The sequence below is a fragment of the Diplotaxodon limnothrissa genome, linkage group LG14, assembly GCF_057381915.1.
Source record: "Diplotaxodon limnothrissa isolate DT_005_m linkage group LG14, D_limnothrissa_male_GT1.1, whole genome shotgun sequence".
Classification (NCBI taxonomy): Eukaryota; Metazoa; Chordata; class Actinopteri; order Cichliformes; family Cichlidae; genus Diplotaxodon; species Diplotaxodon limnothrissa.
In genome coordinates, this window is record NC_140609.1 from 15,632,213 (window position 1) to 15,657,523 (window position 25,311).

General features: G+C 40.4%; 1 protein-coding gene across 1 annotated transcript in view; it reads right to left on the reverse strand.

Moving 5' to 3' along the window:
- The window catches only part of LOC146618618 (uncharacterized), a 44,710-nt gene extending 25,516 nt beyond the window's left edge, over nt 1-19,194 (reverse strand). The window contains exon 1 of the mRNA XM_085370628.1: nt 19,139-19,194. Coding sequence (XP_085226754.1) covers nt 19,139-19,194 — 56 coding nt within the window. The remainder of the gene's footprint in view (nt 1-19,138) is intronic.
- Between the last annotated feature and the right edge of the window lie 6,117 nt (nt 19,195-25,311).

Genomic DNA, 25,311 nt, shown 5'->3' on the forward strand with positions numbered 1-25,311 from the left:
AACTGATTTTCCGATTAAAATCGATTTTAGTTTGAATTAAGTGCTATGGATTCATTAAAATCCTGAATTGACTTTTAAATTTAAATGTACTTTGCCAGAAACGCCAGAATCTCAGGCTACGTCCACACGAACACGGGTATTTTTGAAAACGCAGATAGTTTCTATGCGTTTGGGCCTTTCCTCCACATGTAAACGGCGTTTTGGGTCACTGAAAACAGAGATTTTTAAAAACTCCTGCCAGGGTGGAGATTTTCGAAAACTCAGTTTTTGTGTTTAAGTATGGATGAGGAAAACGCAGATTTAGTCACGCAACGTCAAAGATGTGTGCCGTTTTTGACGTCACGCTGTGCGCCACGTTATTGTTTACATGAGATTAATTTCTACAATAAATAAATACTGTTGCTGTTAATCTTACCATCTGCAGTGTTTACACGCTTACATATACACATGCAGTTACTGTCCCTGCATTTAGAAAGACAGAGGCGTCAGAGTGAACTTCTACATTGAACACAGACGCTCTCACAACCCAAAATCCCGACATCAGTTTTGAATAAATGTTTTTTTTTTTTAAATTAAACTACTTATGCTGTATGCATTTTGTTCATTCCTAAGTTGCGAGTCTACATCAGCCAAAATATTGTCTTTAGCTAATAACATTTGAAATGATGAAGGCACTTGAAAAGTAACACAAAATTAGCTGCCTTTTCAGAAAAATACAAAAACTTTTCAGAAGTACTTAAAGTTTTGTGAGGGCACAAAACCCTGTTTACTCTTTCCCTCCTAGGCTTCTAGACTTCTGATTGGCCAACATTTAGTTTTTAGCGTTTACATGTGGACGGAGATATTTGTTCAAAACTGCACGTGTGGACTGGACTTTTTGTTTGTTTGTTTGTTTTTAAACAAAAAGGTAAAATCTCTGTTTTCAAAAAGACCCCTGTACGTGTGGACATACAGTGGGGTAAAAAAGTATTTAGTCATCCACCGATTGTGCAAGTTCCCCCACTTAAAATGATGACAGAGGTCAGTAATTTGCACCAGAGGTACACTTCAACTGTGAGAGACAGAATGTGGAAAAAAAAATCCATGAATCCACATGGTAGGATTTGTAAAGAATTTATTCGTAAATCAGGGTGGAAAATAAGTATTTGGTCAATAATAAAAATACAACTCAATACTTTGTAACATAACCTTTGTTGGCAATAACAGAGGTCAAATGTTTACTATAGGTCTTTACCAGGTTTGCACACACAGTAGCTGGTATTTTGGCCCATTCCTCCATGCAGATCTTCCCGAGAGCAGTGATGTTTTGGGGCTGTCGCCGAGCAACACGGACTTTCAACTCCCACCACAGATTTTCTATGGGGTTGAGGTCTGGAGACTGGCTAGGCCACTCCAGGACTTTCAAATGCTTCTTATGGAGCCACTCCTTTGTTGCCTGGGCGGTGTGTTTTGGATCATTGTCATGTTGGAAGACCCAGCCTCGTTTCATCTTCAAAGTTCTCACTGATGGAAGGAGGTTTTGGCTCAAAATCTCACGATACATGGCCCCATTCATTCTGTCCTTAACACGGATCAGTCGTCCTGTCCCCTTGGCAGAAAAACAGCCCCATAGCATGATGTTTCCACCCCCATGCTTCACAGTAGGTATGGTGTTCTTGGGATGCAACTCAGTATTCTTCTTCCTCCAAACACGACGAGTTGAGTTTATACCAAAAAGTTCTACTTTGGTTTCATCTGACCACATGACATTCTCCCAATCCTCTGCTGTATCATCCATGTGCTCTCTGGCAAACTTCAGACAGGCCTGGACATGCACTGGCTTCAGCAGCGGAACACGTCTGGCACTGCGGGATTTGATTCCCTGCCGTTGTAGTGTGTTACTGATGGTGACCTTTGTTACTTTGGTCCCAGCTCTCTGCAGGTCATTCACCAGGTCCCCCCGTGTGGTTCTGGGATCTTTGCTCACCGTTCTCATGATCATTTTGACCCCACGGGATGAGATCTTGCGTGGAGCCCCAGATCGAGGGAGATTATCAGTGGTCTTTCTGATGATTGCTCCCACAGTTGATTTTTTCACACCAAGCTGCTTGCCTATTGTAGATTCACTCTTCCCAGTCTGGAACAAATCAACAACACCTCAAATCAAGAACACCTATATTTTATTTGCTTTTTCTGGAAAAATGAGAACAATGGCAAGAAAAATGATGATGTCTTCTACAGAAATAGAGTGCTCACTGATCTGCCTCTCTGACTGCTGTGCATGCTCCTAACACAGGGACAAAAGCTGAGGAATGAAGCTAATAAAGACAACACCAAAGCAGTTTTGGTTGCTCTGATAGTGAAAATACCCTCCCGTATTCCTCTTAAAAAATTAGAACTTCGTTAATTTGGTCTAATACAGTCCTTTATTAATACTAATCATAGAGAAAAACCAAGATAATGTTTAAGTACAACTTGATGTTAAGTACACGCAGTAATTAATTTTGGTGCTAGTTAAGCAGTATACAGGACACCAGACAATGCTTTCAAACTGTGAAAATTGGCTAAATCCAACATTACGTAAAAATTTCAACTAGCTTAGCCTTGCTTGAGTGCTAGGAAAAAGTTCGCCAGCACTTGTGCCATACATTACTTTGCAGCATCATAACTTTGTAAACATTTCATTTATACTCATTCAAATTAAGTCAAAAAAGTTCTTACCCTTAGTGCAGATAAGTCCGTAGCTCAAAGATTAGTGATGTGCGATACCACTGATTTCCTTTCCGATCCGATACCAAGTAATATTCAGGGTGGTATCGACGATACTGATCCGATACCGAAATTATAGCATCATAATGATTACAGGACATCAGATTACTTGTTCTTATCACTTAATACATTCATAATACATTCATAATCTTCATACATTCTTATATATTTCTATACTGTGTATTTTGTTGTACAGTTATTTTATTTTCAACTTTAATTTATATATTTTATCTTGTTCTTTCCCAGTTAAATTTACCCTTCATTCTAATTTGTTGTTGTACAGTTATTTCATTTTTAACTTTCATTTTTATATTTTATTTTATTCCTTCCTAGTTAAATTGACCCTTTTTAATTTTCATATTTATTTCCTATCTTATTCATAGCCTTTTTTTTTTCTTTAGGTCACGAGCAGTTGTGTAAGCATTTCACTGCATATCATACTGTGTATGACTGTGTATGTGACAAATAAAATTTGAATTTGAATTTAATAATGTAGGGTTCATCATATAGAAATAAAAAAAATGAAGTTGTGCGCTATTTGAAATGTTGCCTGCCTGCAGCACTAAAGGACCCGTGAGAGACGTCTGTCTCGCCCTAGCAGCACCTGTCCCTCTCCTCCTCTTCAGTTCATCTCAACATACTGTAACAGCCGTTATGGTGTGGTGTCCCTTTAAGACACCCAAGTCGAGGGTTGATGGTGTCATCAGTGTGTGCCACTGCTCTCTCTCTCTGTGATTATGAGGACACGTGCCTTCACGCTCGTGCTTAACGAGGGACGGACTTATGTTTTCTTTTCGAGACCCTTTTTTTTGTTTTGTTTGCAGCGCTTGGGTTGTATGAACGCTGGGCATTTTGTTGTTGAGCCGCAGCCGTTCAGCCGGGCTTTTATACGGTTGCTGAAGAATGCGTATTAAAGAACCACCGTGGATTACTGATACCAGTGTGGGTGTGTATCCTTCCGCCTAGCCTGCTAGGTGTTTTGCCGCCTCTTCTCAACCACACAACACAACACAACGTTACAATACGCTCGTCATATTCTGTGATATGGTTTACTCTGAGGTGTTTGACAAGGTTAGTGATTTTGCCACAATTGTGGCATACATGCCAACCCTCCCAATTTTTCCGGGAGAATCCCAAATTTCAGTGCCCCTCCCGAAAATCTCCCTTAGCCACCATTCTCCCGGATTTCTCCCGATTTTCCACCCGGACAACAAAATTGAAAAACCATATCGCAGAATTCATAGCGCGGCCCAGCCAATTCCAGTTTCCAACAACGGCGGCAGCGACTTAGTTTTAATATTACTCTTATTTGTCTTTCTGGGTCGCAAAAAAACTTTTAACATGTTTTCAGGTGAGAATGTAGCTGTGTAAACTTCAAATATCTGAGCTGACTCACACATTGTTTTCAAACCCCCGCGGTCTTTCACTACTCGGGTTAAACATAAGTCACTTTGATAACTTAAAAATGTTATTGTTTGGCTTTTTCAGTGTTTTATTTGTTCGTGAGTAAATCGGTTTGGATGAGATTAAAGTTATTAGATTAGATTAAATTAAATTTAACTTTATTAATCCCTCGGGAGGGTTCCTCCGGGGTTTTCACACAGCTGAATAAACGCCAAACAGAAAACTAATTAAACAAAGTGAAACGGTCGAGAGTTTACGTCAGTGCCCAGTTATATTTTAGATAGCAAGGAGCAGACGGCAGAGTTTCACTCCACCGAGGGAGCTCGTGACCTACTACCCAGCTTTCTTTAGACCGCGAAGGCCGGGTCCTCAGGTAGAAGCAGCATCTGAATTTGGACACCCCGCTGTTTCCGGACATTTAACGTATTTTATCCGATAAATAAACACTGTAAAATGTATTTATCCCCCCCCAACAGCCCTTTTGAATATCTCCATAGTGTGGCCACAACACCTCATGTTTTTGCCACATGTATCGCAAACCACGTCTCAGCTTTTGTGGAGGTAAAATACGTTCGCACATGACTCCAATTATGCTCAGCCATTGTTGTGAGTGCGCGCGCCAAGGGGCTGCGAGACATTTATACAGCCGTATTACGCACATGACTATGAAAGGCGGAAGAGAAAGTAGTTCTTTTGAATGTAGACAATCCGAATGTTATAGTTTCTTTCCACTGTGTTCCTGTTAATGATAAACTACAAATTTACTCTAAATTACTAAAATATCGATATTCTAATGTGAGAATCGATTCTAGAACATAAATGATTGGTATCGGAGGAATCGATATTTCAGGATCGATCCGCACATCACTATCAAAGATGCACTTAATCCAAAAATTGCCAGCTTAACTGTCAGCTTTGTCCAAGGGCGCGAAATGAAGAATGTTCCAGAATGGGGGTGACGGGTTTAAGAAAACCTCGTGATATTTCATTAAATAACGCGAGATTTCGAAAAGCACTCCTACATAGAGTGAATTTTTTTTCCCATTTAAATGTAAAACCATTTATTTTATTTTATTAAGCGTCTTTATTAAGTCACATCTGTTCTTTGTGTTTCACTTATATTAATATGTTTTATATGTATATTTTGTTATTAATTAAATATACATATGCTGCCTCTGGCATAATTTATTATCAGTTATTTCATCTTAATTCATGTTTATATTTACACATGACTAATAATTATACTTACCTAAGGTCGTTAAACTCAGTTGCCTGTTCATGCAACTTCCCATATATTACCCATATGGTGCCCATAGAACATAGCCCATCTGGGCTGTCTCAGATGGGTCCTACTTGGTTAACCCAGGTGGGTCCCAGATGGATGCCCATTGTAAGCCCATCCCCACTTGGAACCCCCATAGCCCATGTGGGGCCCACATACTGGTGTTTACTGGGTGAGGAAATTTGCCATTTTTTTAATGTCAAACGGATGCTGTTTCCAAATGTGTACCTTTCGCTTTTGGTCAAACGCGTTTGCTTACTCTTTGTAACGCGAACATCTACACAACGCAGTGCTAACGCAAAGCTAACGTTTAGCTACTTTTGCCAAGCTAAGCCCTATCCATGTTAACGATACACTTAGCAAGCAATAAAGCAGCAAACTGAATGTTAACTGTTAAAGCGCCACATTATCTGTGTCTATTGGACTCCCACCGACTCTGTCAGAGTCGAAATATATGTATTTTATTTGTTGACGATAGCTGCTACTACCTTGATCGCATCCTCCTGGGTGTGATGCCATCTTGTTTTCTGTTTGGGTCGTTTCTGGTTCCCGTGCAATCACGTGATAACAGTTATTTGTTCGTACCAGTGGGCGGCACTTGTCACCCTCACTTTTTCACCCTCTAGTTTAATTTACAAATATACAAATAGAACTATAGGCAACAGAAATAGGGAAAAACTATAATGTCCCCTACCGAACGTAAAGTGGTACGATAACTCTGTAATTTTAGTCCAAAGAAAGTCTGTTATATCTTTTTTTAGCCTCGCCTAAATGAACGTCATTTCCCGTACCTCGGTGTCTTCCGTCCGTCGCGCGCATACACAGGCCTCTTTACGACTCGGCTGGCAAAGATGGCGGATGCACAAGTATGTTCGGCAAAACGGCGTGGTGACTTTAAATCGACATATTTACACTTTAATAAACCTTTTACTCATCTAGAATTAAGTATATGTCATTATAGTGTTCTTATATTTGTTCCTGAGTCACTTCAAACTACATTTACGCGCTTATAGTCAACATTTTTTGCTCCTCTGTACTCCCTCGTGCAGCACTCAAGTAGCCGGAATGGTAGCTTGGTTAGCTTAGCGTGCTATTACTTACCATTCCCTGTTGATACGGCTTCCACTCTTTGCATGTTGTGCGTGTTAAGTCTTAGCGTGTAGGCACGTCTTCTGTAACTTGTTAGGCTGCATGTCATATTAACCACATATATTTATATATAAACATATATAAATAAAACCACTTTTTTTTTACGTTAGTAATTCCTTTTGTGCATAATTTTATATTACTGTTAATAATAAATTAATTAAAGCAACAAAACAACCTGAAGAGCCGGTTCGGAGCAGAAAGAGCCGGCTCTTTTTAGTGAGCCGAACCGAAAGAGCCGGATCTCTAAAAAGAGCCGGAAATCCCATCACTAGTCCTAAGCATCCCAGAAACAATACAGAAAGTCATAAAGTCAAACATAACTTTTATAAACACCAGTGTAGGCTCATGAGGCCCTGATGGTAAAAAACTACATTTCCACGAAAATGACGTCACTTCCGGTTTCGGGCAGGTCATGATGGACATGCGAGAGTTCGCGCTGACGTCTATTCCAACGTAGGAAGTGTTATGAACAGCTGATCGGATCGGCAAAGCGTGTTTCTGGAATATTATGTTTTTGTTATTTTTGAAATACACCAATTTTTATATACTGCAGGAAAAACGAAAATAAATATTATAATGCAAATTTGCACAAAAAACAACATATGCATCAAAATAAACTATTTCCAGCAGTGCAATATGAGTCCTAAGCATCCCAGAAACGACACAGAAAGTCATAAACTCAAACATAACTTTTAAAAACACCACTATAGGCTCATAAGGCCCTGATGGTAAAATACTATATTTCCGCAAAATGACGTCACTTCCGGTTTCGGGCAGGACATGGAGGACATGCGATAGTTCGCGCTGATGGACGTAGGAAGTGTTACAAACAGCTGATCGGATCGGCAAAGCGCGTTTCTGGAATATTATGTTTTTGTTGCTGCAAGTGCTTTTTATCCAGTTTTTGCAAAGCTATATGTGGAAGGAAACTGTGACTTAGGACAAGCTGATGGCATAAGATGTAAGTACAACTCCTCCGGTTTCATATGCAAAAAAAATTATTGCGCTAGCTTACGTGGTTGCAGTGCTACCGGGATTTAAAAATAGTTGCGCAAAACAGAGCGTGCCTGCTCCCACCGGCTTTAAAGGGTTAAAGTCCGTTTGGCTTGACACCACCGAACAGAGGCAGCAATATAACATATCTAACATTAACAGTGCAGTGAATCCTGCTTGTGCCGTGATATTCAGGACTGCAAACCGAGCAGCATCACTGACTTTCAGTTTGTTGTGTTTGTGAAATATATGACTGACTTAAATTATTCACAAAATCATCACATTCTCTGTAAGATTAAAGTCAACTATTGAACGGGCGTATATTTTGAAGTAAAGGCCTTAAAACCAAGTTAGTACAAACATCACTAATGTCACATAACTTTCCCGACATGTGGCCAACAGTAATGTTTTAATATTCTTCATTATAAAAACATTTGCGCATAAATAAGTGACATAATATTCAGTACTTACTTCTGAAAGTTTACTCTTCGTCCGCTCCACTTCCGCCGTTTTTTTTGGGTTTTTTTCGACAAAATTATCCACACCACTGCCGCGCTATGAAGTCTGGGATATGTCGGGCCATGAAGGCTACACCGACCCATCCTTAAAATTCAGGGAAATTAAGGACGCATTTGAGGGACGCATTTCGAGCAGCCTTTGAATTGGGACAGCCTTTGTTGTATCGCTGTGACGTAATCGGCTTAAAATGAAGACCCCAAATCCGGTCATTGGTACTTCCTGGCTTGTGTAGTTACTGGGTAACAAAAGCTCAACACGGCCCCTAGTGTCCTGGAGCACTTCTGTTGTGTTTTGGAATTTGCATGTGTTTCGGATTTTGCACGTGTTTTGGAGTTTGCATGTGTTTTGGAATTTGCACGTGTTTTGGGGTTTGCACGTGTTTTGGATTTTGCACGTGTTTTGGAGTTTGCACGTGTTTTGGATTTTGTACGTGTTTTGGATTTTGCATGTGTTTTGGAGTTTGTACGTGCTTTGTCTCTAGGGGCCACCGTAAATATGTGACGTCTTGATGAATCGAGCAGATATTTGAAGTTTACACAGCACCATTCACGCATGAAAATATCTTAAAAGTTTATTTTGTGACCCAGAAAGAGTAATATTTCAAACTCCGCCACTCTGTGTTCCTCCACCACTGCCTCCTTTAGTGATGCGCGAATCATGAACGAATCGTTCAATACTCGAGAATCACTTTACTGACTCATGAATCACGATTCACGAGCCCAACTGACTCACTGACTCATCCCTGTTGATAATATATCTAGCTAATAATTAAAATTGTGGAGAAAAACACAACATCCAGTATCTTAACAAAAACATTTCTGCTCTGAACTGGAAGAAAAAACCCTGAGTAGAAGCTCACATCAAGACAATAGCTCCTCAGTTCACAGTAGCATCGATCTGCTAACATGCTAACAGCACATTTCAGACCGCTAGTCTTTGATTTTATTTATTTTCTGCTGTGTTTTACTTGCATCTATTTGAAGGAGTGAGTGTAAACACAAAATATTTTTTTATTTTATGTGCTGGAATGTGCAGGTTTAAATAGGTTTAAATGTTAAACAAATTTCTTCCAGTCAGAGAATGTTGCATATAATTACATTTTTTAAAAGATTAAAACTAATAAAACAAGTTTTATCACCTATTCAGGTTGTAATTCGTGTTTTTAAAAAGTAACTAAGTAATTAATTACTTTTGAAAATAAGTAATCAGTAAAGTAACTGGATTACTTTTTGGGGGAAGTAATTAGTTACTGATTACTTTTTTCAAGTAACTTGACCAACACTGGTGGTCTTAATGCATCATACACAAGTATAGATGAAAGTATACTTTGGAACTGACAGAAGAACAGACGTTGATCTTATAAGCACAAGAACATTTGTGGCTGGAACTTTGTACATGTCTGATGCTAGTTTACAGACATTAAAGAAAATCGTATTTTCACATTTTTATCCAAGTGGATTGATAAGTAAGCATGAAGGAAATAATACATTGAATCCATTTGCTTTGTTTTCAGTTGTGAAAAAATAGCCTGAAGTGCAGCTGCTGAGACACTCCTTCATATCAAAGCCTTGCCAAGTTCACATTTGGCTATTTTGACCCCACTTAGCCTATACATTGATTATTTTCTTCCCAAGGATAGATAATCCCAGAATCAATTCACTGCACCTTCACTAAGAAGAATACTGTATACCTTAAGAGGTCACATGCATTAAAAAATAAACTAAGAATGCATTATCCTTCTAGCATGTAAATGTTATTAATTCCCATAGCCTTGCCCCTTGGAGTGATTGAGGTGTTTACTCCGGTGCATATGTTTTATAAATCAGCAGTGGGTGAGCACCTGCTTAGTGTCCCATTCTTCCTTATTATGCCTGGCAGGGTGATAGAGCACATAGCAATAGATCAATATTCACCCTCACACACGCACACACACACCAAACAGGACACTCAGGCTCAAACAATGTGGATGCCACAGCTATGCATGGGGGGATGCACGTGAACATTAATAAACATGCACAAATAAATGCACAAGCACATTTGCATAAGGGGTTGTGCCTATTTGCCCATTTTCCAGGTTATGAGATGATTACCATCCCATTAACAACAGTTTTCCTGCCCTGCACAAACCCTCTTTATGCCATAGGTGCTATGGGGATGATGAAGCATTGTTATCAGGGGCCATGAATCATCCTCTTCCACAAATTAAACATGCAACGTCATAAACACATTATGGCAAACCTGCAGTTCAGGATAGATGTGTAGACAGGATTATGTGTGAAGGTGTCTGGGTGTATGTGTGAGTGTGGGTGTGTTTGACTGAGTGCCTAGTGTCCCAGTTAAGTGTAATAAAGCACAGGGCTAAAATAATGTGATGAGTTAAATGAGCAGACCATCCATGCATTCAAATCCCTCAATTCCCCACCCGCCATCCACCGTCTCCCTCTGTCTCTGGCTCACGGACCCTCTCTCTCGCTCTCACTTTCTCTCACACATGTATGTGTGTGTTGGGCGGGGAGTTTGGAGTTGGGCTTGGAGGTAATGTGATTCGACTGGAACGATTAATCTTGCTCAGGTGAGAGTGCGTTGGGAGAAACAGGGAGGGCAATAGGGAAAAGAGAGATGGGCAGCGATGGTAGTTTAAATATAAGTGGGGAAAGAAAAGAGAAGAGAGGGAAGCAGATGACGTATGGCTGGTGATTTCTTGTCTCCCACTCCCTTTCTGCCTCTATCTTTCTTCATAAGTTTACTACTCTTTTTTTACTCAGATCTAATCATTTCCTCCATCCTTTGATTCCATGTTACCTTTTTTCATATGCTTTTGTACAAAGGCCTGCAGTAATCAGTAGACCAACCAAATGGCAGCAACAAAATCATTTCACCTGGTAGACCTGCATACAATGCGCAGGCTTGTGCAAATACTGTAAAAGCACATTCAGGTGCACTTTATTCAAACTTTGAAGAATTTATGTGTTCAAATGCACAAAGACGCGCCATACATAGGTTTGTAAAGGCCACACTAATGTAGGGAAAGTAGAGATGTTTCAATAGGTTTAACAATGAAATCAAAAAGAGGCATTTTTATTGCTTTTCTGATTTTATTCAAGGGCAGTTTCAGTCTGTGATTTTAATTCATTTTCAGTCAAACAAGAACTTTAATTATGGCTGCTGCAAGCATTGCAAGTCCATCACTATGCATTCACCCTTTATTATTAAAGCAGGACTTCCAAAACAATTAGTATTTGAGGTTGAATAGAGAGGGGGGGAAATTAGAACACAAAAGGGAAGAGGCACTGACACACTGACCAGTTTAACAAGATTCTTTAGGTAAAAGTTCTTTTTTTTTTTTTATTTAATCAAAACTTAAGAGTTTACTTACATTTGGCAAAGTTAAGGTAATCCATAAGTATTAGAATCCCTGAGCTTAGTGGATGGAATGAAGATGAAATCTAAACTAAGAGCTAATGGTATTACTGGCTAGGGTACAGTGTTGGATCTGTGCTAATTTCTTAATTTGATTTCCCTCCTCAAATAGAGCGAGTAATTTGTTTAGGCGACCAGAATTTGCCTAATTTAGCTGGTAAGCTCCTTGGCAGCAGTAATGGGGATAAACAGCTAGAAGAAACTGCAGCCTAATCATAGTGCGTCTGTCTAAATCTTTCATTTGCACACACACATACACACACCGACACACACAAATAAACTCATGTATATTTTTTTAGTTCCTCCCCTGTCTCTACATTCCACCATAATTATCTAGTTTAAAAATTACAGCTTCATAAGGCTCAATAGCTTGCCAACTAACCTGTTAGCCAAGTCAATTTGTACAGACAAACTCACACTATGGAATTATTGGCTTTTCAAGTTTTGCAACCCATACCAATACGATATCAGTTTGATATAATGAAATCATGTAGTAGTGCTCAATCAGCCAGATAGAGTTCTTCTAGAAAAGTACAGAAAAAAAAATCTCTTTCCTCACATAAGACAATGGCCGTTATCCAACAGCTAGAATAACTTTGGTGTGTCAAGAGATAATCTCTATTAATACTGTAGCCGATGCTTTCTAAGAGGGCAAGTACACAGAGTGCACGGCATCCAATTTCGGAGCAAAGCCAGGCGATTTGAAATTGAAAGAGAAGCGGTATGTACTTTATAATGGAATACAAATGAAGGCGAATGGAAACAAGCTACAGATATAGTCCTCATAGTGATTTTATAGTTGGGATAGTACAAACACACACACACACACACCTATACGCCCACATCACTTACTCGTGTGTGGATTGATTATACACTTACAATGGGTGAAAACATATGTAGCTATATGATGAGGCAGTTTAATGTGAGTGCAGAAACATTTAATGCATTCCAGCCTCATAAACACACAAGGGTTTCTAACTGGTTGCTTGGACTCTACACACAAACACACACAGACACACAAACTCTCTCCTGTACTGCACCAGAATGTTTCTGAGCATGTTTCCCAAGATAGAGATGTGTTATATAAATACAGGCATGCTGCTAAAATCAACATTCAATAGCGCACACACGCATGCACACACTCCAACCTGCTCTCCACATTTGTGTACACATTTGCACAAACAATCAATCCCTGTATCCAGGGAGAGGAAATGCGTGTATTAAATTTAGAGATCTCCCATATGGAAAAGAAATAGTAAAAACTTATATGTGATTACTCATGAAAGTGGCCACTTTCGCATTACTTTCATACATTGTTTTAGTAAGTATCCAAAACATACAAGTTTCATTATATAATTTTTCAAGGGATCTTATATCTGTTTTCACTCTTATATGCTTTTCATACAAGTTTCACACAAGACAGATACAAACTTTATAAGATTTATATATATCTTTTCCATATGGGCTGCATCAAGGCAGTATATGGTTAATAAGCTAGTTCCCCATTACAATGTGTAAGTAAAGCACTTTGAGGCATCTCTTGTTGTAATTTGGTACTGTATAAAATAAAACTTGATTGAATTGCATTGAACTGATTGTCTAAATGTGTGTTTATACTCGCTCTGCTCTGTGCTCAGGTGCTTATGTTTTCTTAGGGGAATGCCGAGCTTTCTCTCAATTACCATCCTATATCTTTCTCATCCCTCTGCTCTTCTCTGCTTCCTACCCCAATGGATTCTCCCTTTTCCTGAAGCTCCTCCATCCTTCTCTCTAGCTCCTAATACTTTTCAATAAGTGCGCTATTTTAGCTGTTAGCACGCTGATTCACCTTCATCTATACAAGCAACATGCCCAGCAGGATGTTCACACACGTATGTGGCACTTCGTGTTTTGCATCTCACAGACAAAAAGTGTGGGCGGGATGACTGACATCTAAGTTTGATTGACATATACTGTAGCCCTAAGACAGAGCAAGCCAAAGAATCCTTTCATCCTTGGTAGGCCATTCTCAGAGTTTCTGCTTTTTATCTCCATGTTCACTCTGTGCTTTCATCAAATAATGAACTCTTTCACGTTCCCTTCACTTCTCTCTCAACTGCCTGTTATTTATAGCCTTTTGTTATCTGACTTGGTGCTCTCATTTACTCTCACATATGATTTTGCTCTACACAAACTTTTCCGTCACTGTTTTAGCCTCAACACCCCCACACACACACACACACACACACTCACACACACTTTCCCTCCTACGCCAGGTTCACGACCATACTGTTCCTCTCGAACGTTCCCTCTGTCATCTATTCATCATTATCACAAGTGATGGGTAAGCTGCAGCGGTACAATTCATAGTTGCAGAGCTGAGTGACAGCGTGTTGGCACTATTTGTGACATTCACGCGTGCAAGCGGTTGATAACACGTTGCCTACCCCTTTATTTAACTGGCCACGGTTGAATGAGAAGTGGGGTTTCATTTTCACAGCGGTAACACTAAGTGGAGTTGTGGAGGAGGGAGGGCATGTACACAAACACACACACATTACACACACGTGCGCAAACATAAATGCATGCATGAGCGAAAACTCACACATTCAATTAAACTTACATGTGCACATTTCTGGGGAGCTGTGACGCACCTGTCTTCTAGTGAGTGTATTAGTGCACACTACCTCAAAGTTAAAGGAGAGATTGCTGCTGAAAAGAATGAAACTGAACAAAGCTGGGATTTTAACAGCATTGTTCTTGTCTGAACCCCCCTAAAGAAACCTCTGGCTCTTCCTGACATGGATTTTGCTTAAAGCAAAAAGTCAAATGTTTTTGAACTCCGGTTGAACTTTGGAACTGAGTTTCCCTTAGCTTCCGTAACCCCAAAGGTAAGGAAAATAGCTCTGTGTTGCTTTAATGTCATAAATATTCAATGAGTCTTTTTTTTTCCTTCATCTGCAGATCTCTGACTTTCATGTGACTTTTTCCTTTGTGTATTTCACAGGGGAGAGTTTTCAATTCTCAGCCAAAACCCGTTTGCTAAGGACATTTCTAGTGTAGAGGAAGATCAGCACCATGGATAGTTCCACACTCGCAAACAACTACAAGTACTCGATTTGCTTCATGGTTTGCGACTCGTTTCTGGCACCTGACATATTGGGAATGAAAGAATTTTGCATCACATGGATTTCATTTTTTTAGACCTCTTACAGGTGATTATTTGAAGTGAGTTTGTCTGCATACTTTGTTTTATTGGTCATATATTTTCTCCTGCTGTCTTTTGTTTTCATGCCCCTTTTTCAGACCTCTCCTGCCTATTAATTTACCTTCCAGCATTTGAGCTCAATGTTGCCCCTGTGTTTCATCACTGATTTGATTAAAGTTTTTAGGCAGGTATAAAGAAGAGCTTATGCTTCAGTCACACTGAGTAAAAACAGGACGGCACCTCTTTGCAGCTAGGAAAAACCAGCGGTTGCTCCGTGATTACACTGATTTTTTTCATGCTTGATGACAAATTGCAAGTAGCTGCGACATCCAGTTCGTCACCCAGAGGTTGAGCATGCAAACACTATCTACCTCTGGGTGAACATTTTCAGTCGCAAGGTAACTGCACAGGTTGCCTGGTGGGAGGCAACGTGTCTCCAACAATCTCCTACTTGGACTGACTGAAGTCACTCTCAGACAGAACCTGCCCACGGTGTGTCCCTTTGCAGCTCAGCTGTTTGGTATCTGGCTGTGTTCTGGTTATATTCCTGCATAAAAGCAGAGCTGGCGAGCCCCTATGTTACAGTGGGGCAAAAAAGTATTTAGTCAGCCACCGATTGTGCAAGTTCCCCCACTTAAAATGATGACAGAGGTCAGTAATTTGCACCAGAGGTACACTTCAACTGTGAGAGACAGAATGTGAAAAAAAAATCCATGAATTCACATGGTAGGATTTGTAAAGAATTTATTCGTAAATTAGGGTGGAAAATAAGTATTTGGTCACCTCAAACAAGGAAGATCTCTGGCTCTCACAGACCTGTAACGTCTTCTGTAAGAAGCTTTTCTGTCCCCCACTCGTTACCTGTATGAATAGCACCTGTGTGAACTCATCATCTGTATAAAAGACACCTGTCCACAGCCTCAAACAGTCAGACTCCAAACTCCGCCATGGCCAAGACCAAAGAGCTTTCGAAGGACACCAGGAAAAGTATTGTAGACCTGCACCAGACTGGGAAGAGTGAATCTACAATAGGCAAGCTTGGTGTGAAAAAATCAACTGTGGGAGCAATCATCAGAAAATGGAAGACATACAAGACCACTGATAATCTCCCTCGATCTGGGGCTCCACGCAAGATCTCATCCCGTGGGGTCAAAATGATCATGAGAACGGTGAGCAAAGATCCCAGAACCACACGGGGGGACCTGGTGAATGACCTGCAGAGAGCTGGGACCAAAGTAACAAAGGTCACCATCAGTAACACACTACAACGGCAGGGAATCAAATCCCGCAGTGCCAGACGTGTTCCGCTGCTGAAGCCAGTGCATGTCCAGGCCCGTCTGAAGTTTGCCAGAGAGCACATGGATGATACAGCAGAGGATTGGGAGAATGTCATGTGGTCAGATGAAACCAAAGTAGAACTTTTTGGTATAAACTCAACTCGTCGTGTTTGGAGGAAGAAGAATACTGAGTTGCATCCCAAGAACACCATACCTACTGTGAAGCATGGGGGTGGAAACATCATGCTATGGGGCTGTTTTTCTGATCCGTGTTAAGGACAGAATGAATGGGGCCATGTATCGTGAGATTTTGAGCCAAAACCTCCTTCCATCAGTGAGAACTTTGAAGATGAAACGAGGCTGGGTCTTCCAACATGACAATGATCCAAAACACACCGCCCGGGCAACAAAGGAGTGGCTCCGTAAGAAGCATTTGAAAGTCCTGGAGTGGCCTAGCCAGTCTCCAGACCTCAACCCCATAGAAAATCTGTGGCGGGAGTTGAAAGTCCATGTTGCTCGGCGACAGCCCCAAAACATCACTGCTCTCGAGAAGATCTGCATGGAGGAATGGGCCAAAATACCAGCTACTGTGTGTGCAAACCTGGTAAAGACCTATAGTAAACGTTTGACCTCTGTTATTGCCAACAAAGGTTATGTTACAAAGTATTGAGTTGTATTTTTGTTATTGACCAAATACTTATTTTCCACCCTAATTTACAAATAAATTCTTTACAAATCCTACCATGTGGATTCATGGATTTTTTTTTCACATTCTGTCTCTCACAGTTGAAGTGTACCTCTGGTGCAAATTACTGACCTCTGTCATCATTTTAGGTGGGGGAACTTGCACAATCGGTGGCTGACTAAATACTTTTTTGCCCCACTGTATGTTAAACTGTCATCCTACAGCAATTACGTGACTGTTTATGGGGGTCAGAATTTCTAATTCAAACCTATGAGGTTCTGACTGGAGTCTGGTCCCCATCTTCGAAGCAATAAAGGGAATGAGATCGCAAATTCAGTGCACACGGTTGCTGTCTCCAACCACTGTTTTCCCTAGTGAGACTGTAGCTTTATACAAACCTTTGTGCATGTGCATGACTAGCACAGCTGTGTGTGTTCGTGTGTAAATGTGACACCAGAAGAGTTTTTATGGCTTCAAATGATTAATTTGAAAAGCCCCCACCCACCCCCACCCTCCATCAATTCAGAGCCCATGTCACAAGTGAAAATGATACAAATTAACGGATGAAAAGGACCTTGACAAAAGCGCTACAGTTGGTGGCCATATTTTTCTATGCGTGATGTAGACTGATTGAGGTGAAAAAGAGCAACAGCGATTGATGAGGGATGACAAGAAATGACAGATGTTGAGCTACTTGTTTATTTTTGTCATTTTATTTTGGGGCTTAATTTAAAGGTCTGTGTCAATGCAGCATTATAATATTTGGGGGTTTTTTTTTCTTTTCAAAAGACGAAGTTTTACCCAACTCCTAAAACATCACACGATGTGTTTTAGGACTAATGTTACTTGGGTGCACAAACTCACTGCCATCTGATTCACTGAGCACCCGACGGATATGTTTATGTGTGTAAGAGTAAGAAGCTAAGCAGTTTCAGTATGATTTATGATAAGGCAGGGACTTGAGTTTCCCCTGATTTGTTTACTTTCTAACATGCCCGATCTGCCAAAACACACACACACGGTCGGACACACATGCAAATAAACACTGTCACTTTCAGAAATGAGATTGATGCGCAAGTAAACTTATTCTGAGTTGCCAACTAAATACTCTCACTGAGGATTTCAGTTAGTCTGTGGAGAAACGGAATTTATGGCTTCTTGTTAAATGCTACATGTATGAACACATGCACACTATGACTAGGCACCCTCTAACTGTAATCTTTCACCCTTTAACCTTTGAACTCAGCCAAAGTTCTCATTAGACTCAGGCAATGTTACTTTTATTAGCTCCTCTTTTCCACATATCCTCGTGAGTCATGGTGAATGCACATGAATTCTAAGAGTGAAAAAAGATCAGCGGCGAGGAAACACACACACACACAGCGAGACATCATGTTTAAAGCCATCTGGTTGCGCCAGCAGGACACAGAAGCCGCTCCTGTGTTTTCTCTCAAAGACAGACTATCTGTTTACAAGATAATATCTCTGTGTGTCCCCGTGCTATACATGCAATTCATGTACAATGGTTTAGTCTGTTTTTAAACCAGGCAATTGCCGGTCATTATTGACAACTGCGTTATATCTTTCTAGTGTGTCTCAAATTCTCAGTAGGCATCCTTGTCTTCAATGACTTGCGTTAACCCTTTAAAACATATATGTAAAAAATATTTTAAAAAATACAGAAAAGACTAACAGCAGGAACTAGTAGAATGAGATTTCACTGATGTTTATTCACACTTTTCAAGGTATTTCTGCTTTATTCGTTTCTATAGCTTGAAAGATAGTAAAAACCAGAGGAGAGATGATGGATTGCACAATATTAATTATCGACTGCAACAATAATAGGAGTAATAAACATAAAATGTGGCTACTAAAGTCACAGGTCTTCCTGTAAAATGAAAGATATTGACTTAATTTTTATTGCTTTTCATGCATGTGCACTATCTTGTTACTAAGCACCACGTATAAGACAGGTTTTAGTTATTCAGCTGCATCTGTATTGGGCCCTAACACTCCTCCTTTACCACCTGCTCGCCTTAATCCAAACTGCTGCTACTCTGCTGCTGAACTGCTCCACATATTGTAAATCATTCTGGATCTGAGCACCTGCTAAATTTCCCCTGTGTTATTGTTAAACAGGTTGTGAAAGACAATGCCAAGTCTTATTTTTGTGCATCTCATATACTTGAAGTTGTGCAGTCGGTGAAAAACTTTGGAGAGTCACTCTGACAGATCTTCTAAAGAAATGATTACATTCGACACCAGAGCCCCTGTAAGATTATTATCATGAATAAATCATTTGAAAATATAAAATATTACACTATGTTAATCATTTTTGGGGGGATAGAAAAGACAGAAAAGCCAGAGTACATGGAACACAAAGGATTTAATGTTACAATCCTTTGTGCAATCATCCAGACACTGCATTCACATACTGAATCCTAATTCAGATTTTCAGGGAATGATGTACTTACTCCCAGATGGTGACTATAGAGGACATCACACAGCCACTATAAATCCACAAGACCATCAGGAAGCCCTATTCACCAGACGTCTTATCTGAATGTTACAGCACTGAGTGTGTTAAGTCCCACACTTAAGCTCCTACACACCAGGGTTATAGGGCTGGCACTTCCCGTCACATGTTGTGTTAAATTAGACCCATGACACCTGCAGGAGGTTCTGCAGTGGCTTCTGGCATCCCAGACCGAAACTTACAGTTAAAGGGTAAAAACTGGTCAGGGTATTTCAGGAAGATTAAATTTTATTTTAAGCCTTAAAATGTTTTGTGCTTTATTTTAGGTCTGAATCTACAGTACTAATAATTATAATAAAGAGGTTTATGGATTATATTGCGTGGGTGTGTAAAAATATGAAGATGATTATGACAGGGTAATACTGCTTCAAAGTTAACCTCTTCTGTTAACTCTTTTATATTCCTGTCCCTGTAGATACATCTTGATTTAGATAGCATATATACCAGTGAATAAAAGGTGTCAGAAGATATATAGTGAAAGAGAATGATGAGAAGCAACAGCGGAGCTTTTTATTTCTGGCTTAAATGTTATGTTTATAGTTCTGTCAGGACCACTTTATTCAAAACAGGAGCGTGAGTTCATCTACAGTAATTTTATATTTGACTGTTTAGCTCTGATTTGGGATCTACCAATGCACTAAAAGGCAGCAAGACCCCTTGTACAGAGCAGAGCAGGCCTCAATACAAACTGTGGTAGAGGTAGTTTTGCAGAGGGGCTTGCAGAGTCAGCTGTAGCTGTTCTGAGGCTAGACTGTGCCCCATGCAGCATTTGTCAATAGGATGTGCACAAGGTTATCAGCTGATGTGGCACTGAGATGAGCTTGGATCGACTTTATGGACTGCTTTAACAGTGTGCTCAATTCGTTTAGAGAAATCATACAGTCATGGTCATTGTTTTATGATGTTATGTTAATTCCTCCTTCAAACTTTGCTCTTAAAAGCTAACTTTAAGGTCATGATATCGTCCAGTTGTCTAACAGTATTGGTTCCAAGAAATGCCCCTCTTACCTAAAGGATAATGACAGACAACATAAACATAAGGGAAGCACCCGTCACAATATAACCTTGGAGATATCACCTCTCATCTGGGCATGCTCCATCAGATCCAATTACAGAGACCAGGGATTAGACAGTCGGTGTGTCCTAGCTTAACATATGACGCCGAAAAGGACGCGTACAACCTGTGGCAAAGAAAAAAGGGGCAGAGGGTGAAATGTAAGGAAACAACTATTAGAAGAAGAACAAGCAGTAGCTCGGCTGAGCAAAGAGCCTCTAAAAGTCGAGTGGGTCACAAAAATAAAGAATAATTTATTTCAAGACATTTAGAGGACATTTGTGTTTAAAAAAAAAACAGTTTTACAAGTTGGATTCAGGTGGGAATGAGAAGCTGAGTGAGTTTTTCTTCAGGTAAGAAATCATAATTAATGGATCTACTCATTGTTGAATTATTCTTAAAATGCTTTATTAATTGTCCTCTCTGCTAAAGACAAAAATAATTTAAAATAAATCAACTATGGTTTTATTTAAGTTCCATTTTTTATGAATCATTCTTCGTCAGGAGTTAGCTTCTTTGATGTCCCCAGATGGCCCGACTGTATTAATATTACACTGGTCTCAACTAAAAATCTGAGGACAGGCTGTGCAGCTTGTTTCCACTCTCATTCCACTCCAGTCACAGTTACGTTCATACTCGAGTGTGATTGTGGCAACTGAGATTGTGACAAATAGCAGGCCCACACTCTCTGAACCAGTTTTCCTTTCTGTGTTTACTTCTCCTTCATGCCATCTTTTTCAACCTCTTTTCATTCACTAAACATCCCTATATTTCTTCAATCTGTCCTCATTCCCTTGCCTCCTTCTTTCCTGCTTTCACATTACCCCCCTTTCTACCATCTAGCCATCCATCTTCCCTCTGCCTTTGCACCTACCTCTATACTTTACACCCCACCCCCCAAAATGTCCTCGGTCTAGCTGTTTACCAAGCATCCACTCTGTCATCTGCACTGTGACTGATGCTGTTCCAGTGCAATCTCTCTGCACAGTGTCACCACTCTGCTTTCAAAATTCAATCATTTAGTGAAACTGCAGTCGTGAACCATCTCTCATCTCCACCATTCTGGCTCTGACTGAGAGGCACCATTGGCAGTGCCCACTGATGTCCTGCCTAGATATTAAACTCTTTGGACACTTCAAGCATTTTAACTCTGATGTGTTTTGATGGCTTCCACTGGTCTCTTGGGGATGATAGCAGTCACAGTCCTATTTTGGGATATGGTGGGGGGAAGTTTTCCGTTGGGCCAAACTCAAGCAGATCTAGGCCAAGCTGTGACACCTGCGACTAGACATTTACTACTTCCTGAGCTGTTGAATGGATAATGGTATGAACAGATCGCAGTATATTTAAAGGGGATTTGGCCAGTGGCAGATACACATAACACACAAACTCAAGGTCTAGAATTGACAGCAAAGACATGGTAAAGTCTGGGAGGTCTGGGCCTCTTTGCTTAGGCTGCTGCCCCCGCGACCCGGCCCCGGACAAAGCGGATGAAGATGGATGGATGGACATGGTAAAGTCTTCACTGTCTAAAATGTACATGTTGGCATTTATGATTACTTTATGAATACTGGTCAATTATTTATCTAAGGTAAACTCATTTATAGTTAACAGATTTCTTTCTTTCCTGCTGCATGAGGATTCACGCTCCAGATCCTGCATGCCTATTTTCCTACTAAACTTACCTGCTGGTGTTTCTTCCCCTCCTGGTGATCGGTCAGTCCTCACATTCCTTCCTAATTTTTATCATTTTCTCTCTGAATTTTTCAAACCCACCTGCCAACCAGATTCTCTCATTTTCCTTTCCTCAACTTTTACCATCGGCATTGGGTAACACTTCAGTTGTCTTCTTTTTCTTTTTTTAGGATGATTGTGTTTTATGCCAGAGCACATTAGCAAATCCCTGGACTCAAGCAAGCCAGCCCACATGCGAGATGATCCACCCTGGCTAATACTGGGCTCAGATGTTCATTTGGGCGTAGTGCAGACAAACCGCTTGTTTCATCGGCAAAGCCCCACTCCAGAGTTTAATCCAGACTTTTTTGCATCAACAGTGTCAGATGCAGATTGCTTTTTTAAATGATAAGAGACACCATAAAAACATAGTTTTTCTTTTCTGTAGTGGTTGACAAGCTTTTCTGAAACCTCTCTCTTCCTTTCTTTCTTTGCCTTATTCTAGACATCTTAGATCCAGATCACAAGAGACCAGACAGGAACAGTTCGTCTGTGTTTGTATAGTCTGGCCTCCTGCTATCTCTGTGCTTTATATTGATATTCTAATTTGAGACTTTCCTCTTTCGGGATGTGTGCTAACCTTTAGTTACATTTTAAAGCTAAGGGACCTCAGCACCACAGTAAAGCAGTTTTTAAAGCGGCTTTCATGGGTAATTTTAGATGGTAGAAACAAATTTCCAATGTGATCATTTCCTTAGAGCACTTCTTGTTGTGACTCTTCCCTAATTTGGACAGCCTTCCTGAACTGTACATCAGGCCTGCTTGGAGATGGATGAAGCTCAGGGGCACAGTTAGAAGGGTAAGGATTTTAGAAGTCATTTTACTCTCAATCCATCCAGTAGATTTCATGTAAACCTCTTACAGTCAGTTTAACAAAGAGAATGCATTATAGCCAAAAGTTCAAGCACAACTGAGTTAACTGAGCTGTATTTGTAAAAGCCGTCAGATATACCAGTTTATCAGTTTACAAGTTACTTAAAGTCAATCTCATTCTGTCTTTCGCACATCAGATTTTTTTATCATGCTCTGATTAAATCCATCCATCCTCATCTATCGTCTTTGCCCCTTTAGCCCTACCTCTCTGCATGCCTATGTCAAGACTGCACAGTACAACAACCTGACATTGCTTATACACTGCTATCCAAGCAAAGCAAAGCAAATCATATTGCCTCCTCGAGCATTTGTCCCATAGCTCTCTCTAATGTAGATAGCGGCAAACACAGATAGCAGCAATCTGCAGAAAGCACTGGGTTCCCCCCCTCCACTTCTCTAATCCACAATCTGTCAATAATAGGCTGATGCCTGACAAGATGTGGCGGAAAGAAATAGGAAGCCCATTGAAATGTTACAAAGGTTTGATGTGTGATGTCAGGTAGTCCCCCCCCTTAAACATGACACCCTCTTCAAGCTCGGACTGCCGAGCGGGGAAATGCAATCTCTTATCTTGTCACTCTTATTGCGGGTGAGGTGGGGGCCGTGGGAGCCTAGTAAAACGAGAGAGAAGGGGAGCAGACACAGGAGGACAGAATGCATGAAGATGGAGTTTTATAAGATAAGTGTATTGTGGAAGCAGAAATAAAGGCAAGAAGGATGGCAAAACTAGGAGAGATGAAGTCAAGAAAGGTGGAAGGTGAAGGAAGTGAAGAGTGATTTTTTTAGTAAATCTGACAGGAGCAAAAATCCTATTCTACACAGTTCAGTGTGAACATCTAGAGCACGGGAGCAGGACGAGAAGGAAGGCGGTCGAGATGATGCATAATATAGAAGGATGGGGAGGAGAAGGGATGTAGGTTTAGGAGAGGGATGAAAGCAGTGAATAGGAGCCCATACAGACTGAGGTGGAAATAAATGAAGAGGGGGGGAAAAAAACACAAGCGCTTGACATACACAAGTTTTGCTTCCTGGCCAGAAAGGCTTCTTGTCACAGACAAGAAAAAATGAGAGAGAAAGAGAGAGAGAGGGAGATAATATAGGGAATTTAATCCTAAACCCGCACCGTGCCGCATCTCTTTTCCAAATATTTATTTATAAGTGACTTATGTATGTATGTATGTATATATATGTATATATTGTACTATTCTTAGTTAGCGTATTGTCTGTCTTGTCTTAATGTTGGTTTAAAATGGAGCACTGTAACAAAAAATAATTTCCCCCAGGGATCAATAAAGTATTCTGATTCTGATTCTGATTCATAACTCATAATGTGCTACACATTCAATGCTGGCCTGGCTGACGCTGCTCCAGGTCTAGATCCAAATTGGGAAACAGGCAAGAAAAGCAATATGTTTTAATGAGCTTGGGAAACTACAGGGAGAGACTACATTTCAGTCCCCAGCTGAAAATATTTACAAACCCCTGCTAACAGCCCTCGTCTGACACTTGAATTACATGGAGCCCTCAGAAATTAATGCGCTAAGCAAACAGACACCGTGTTACCTATTGCTCAGTATTTCCATGGTGGGAAGCTGCGGCGCGAACATAAAGCCTTTGGCAGGCAGCTCCGAATGATGCACTGCCTTGTAATGAATTTGATTTCATCCTGCCATTTCAGGCAATAAACATACAAGCTTAAGATGCACGGGGTTGTAAATTTTAGCTGGAACACTCTTTTTTCGTTTGGGGTGTGAAGATTGGTTAGCGAGCAGTCTGACAGGGTTGGACAAGAGGTTTGCTGTATATTAACATAAGGCAATGCATATTTGAAATTATAAAATGGGAGAGGATCTCTTAAAAACCTAAAGGCTAACTTACAGACTTGAGGTGAAGGGCTTATATTATGACGCTAAACTGAATTTCTTTAATGAACAGGCGTTTGGTATAGTAGAGATGTTAGCAAATTGAAAAGGAGGAAGGAAGATGACAAAATAGAGAAGAAGACGAAGGTGTAGCGCGGAGAAAAGTGGATTAACGATGTCACTCACTGGAACAGGTTCTGAAGAAAGGCAAATGTGCACGTGAGCGTGTGTGGAGGTTCGTTACGTAGGGCGCAGCAACAGAGGCTAACCTGTCCTGTCAATTCCGAAATTAGCAGCACTCTTCTTGGGTCTCAAAGAGTCGGCGGGAAGATTTTCCAATCAAATTCAATAATTTCTACGTCAAATAATAAAATCCTTTTTCATGCAGCATTTTATAACTTTGGTGGATTATTCACACACAGCAGTTGCACTAAGCCAGACTTTTACGACTCCAATTCAAAAGAAATCCATATTAGTCTCACTGCACTGCACACATTTTTTTCTATTTTAGTGAATAACCATAAAACAAAGGCACAAACTAAATTGCTGCTGATCCCTGGTCTTGTTTCACTGTTTCAGAATTTAAAA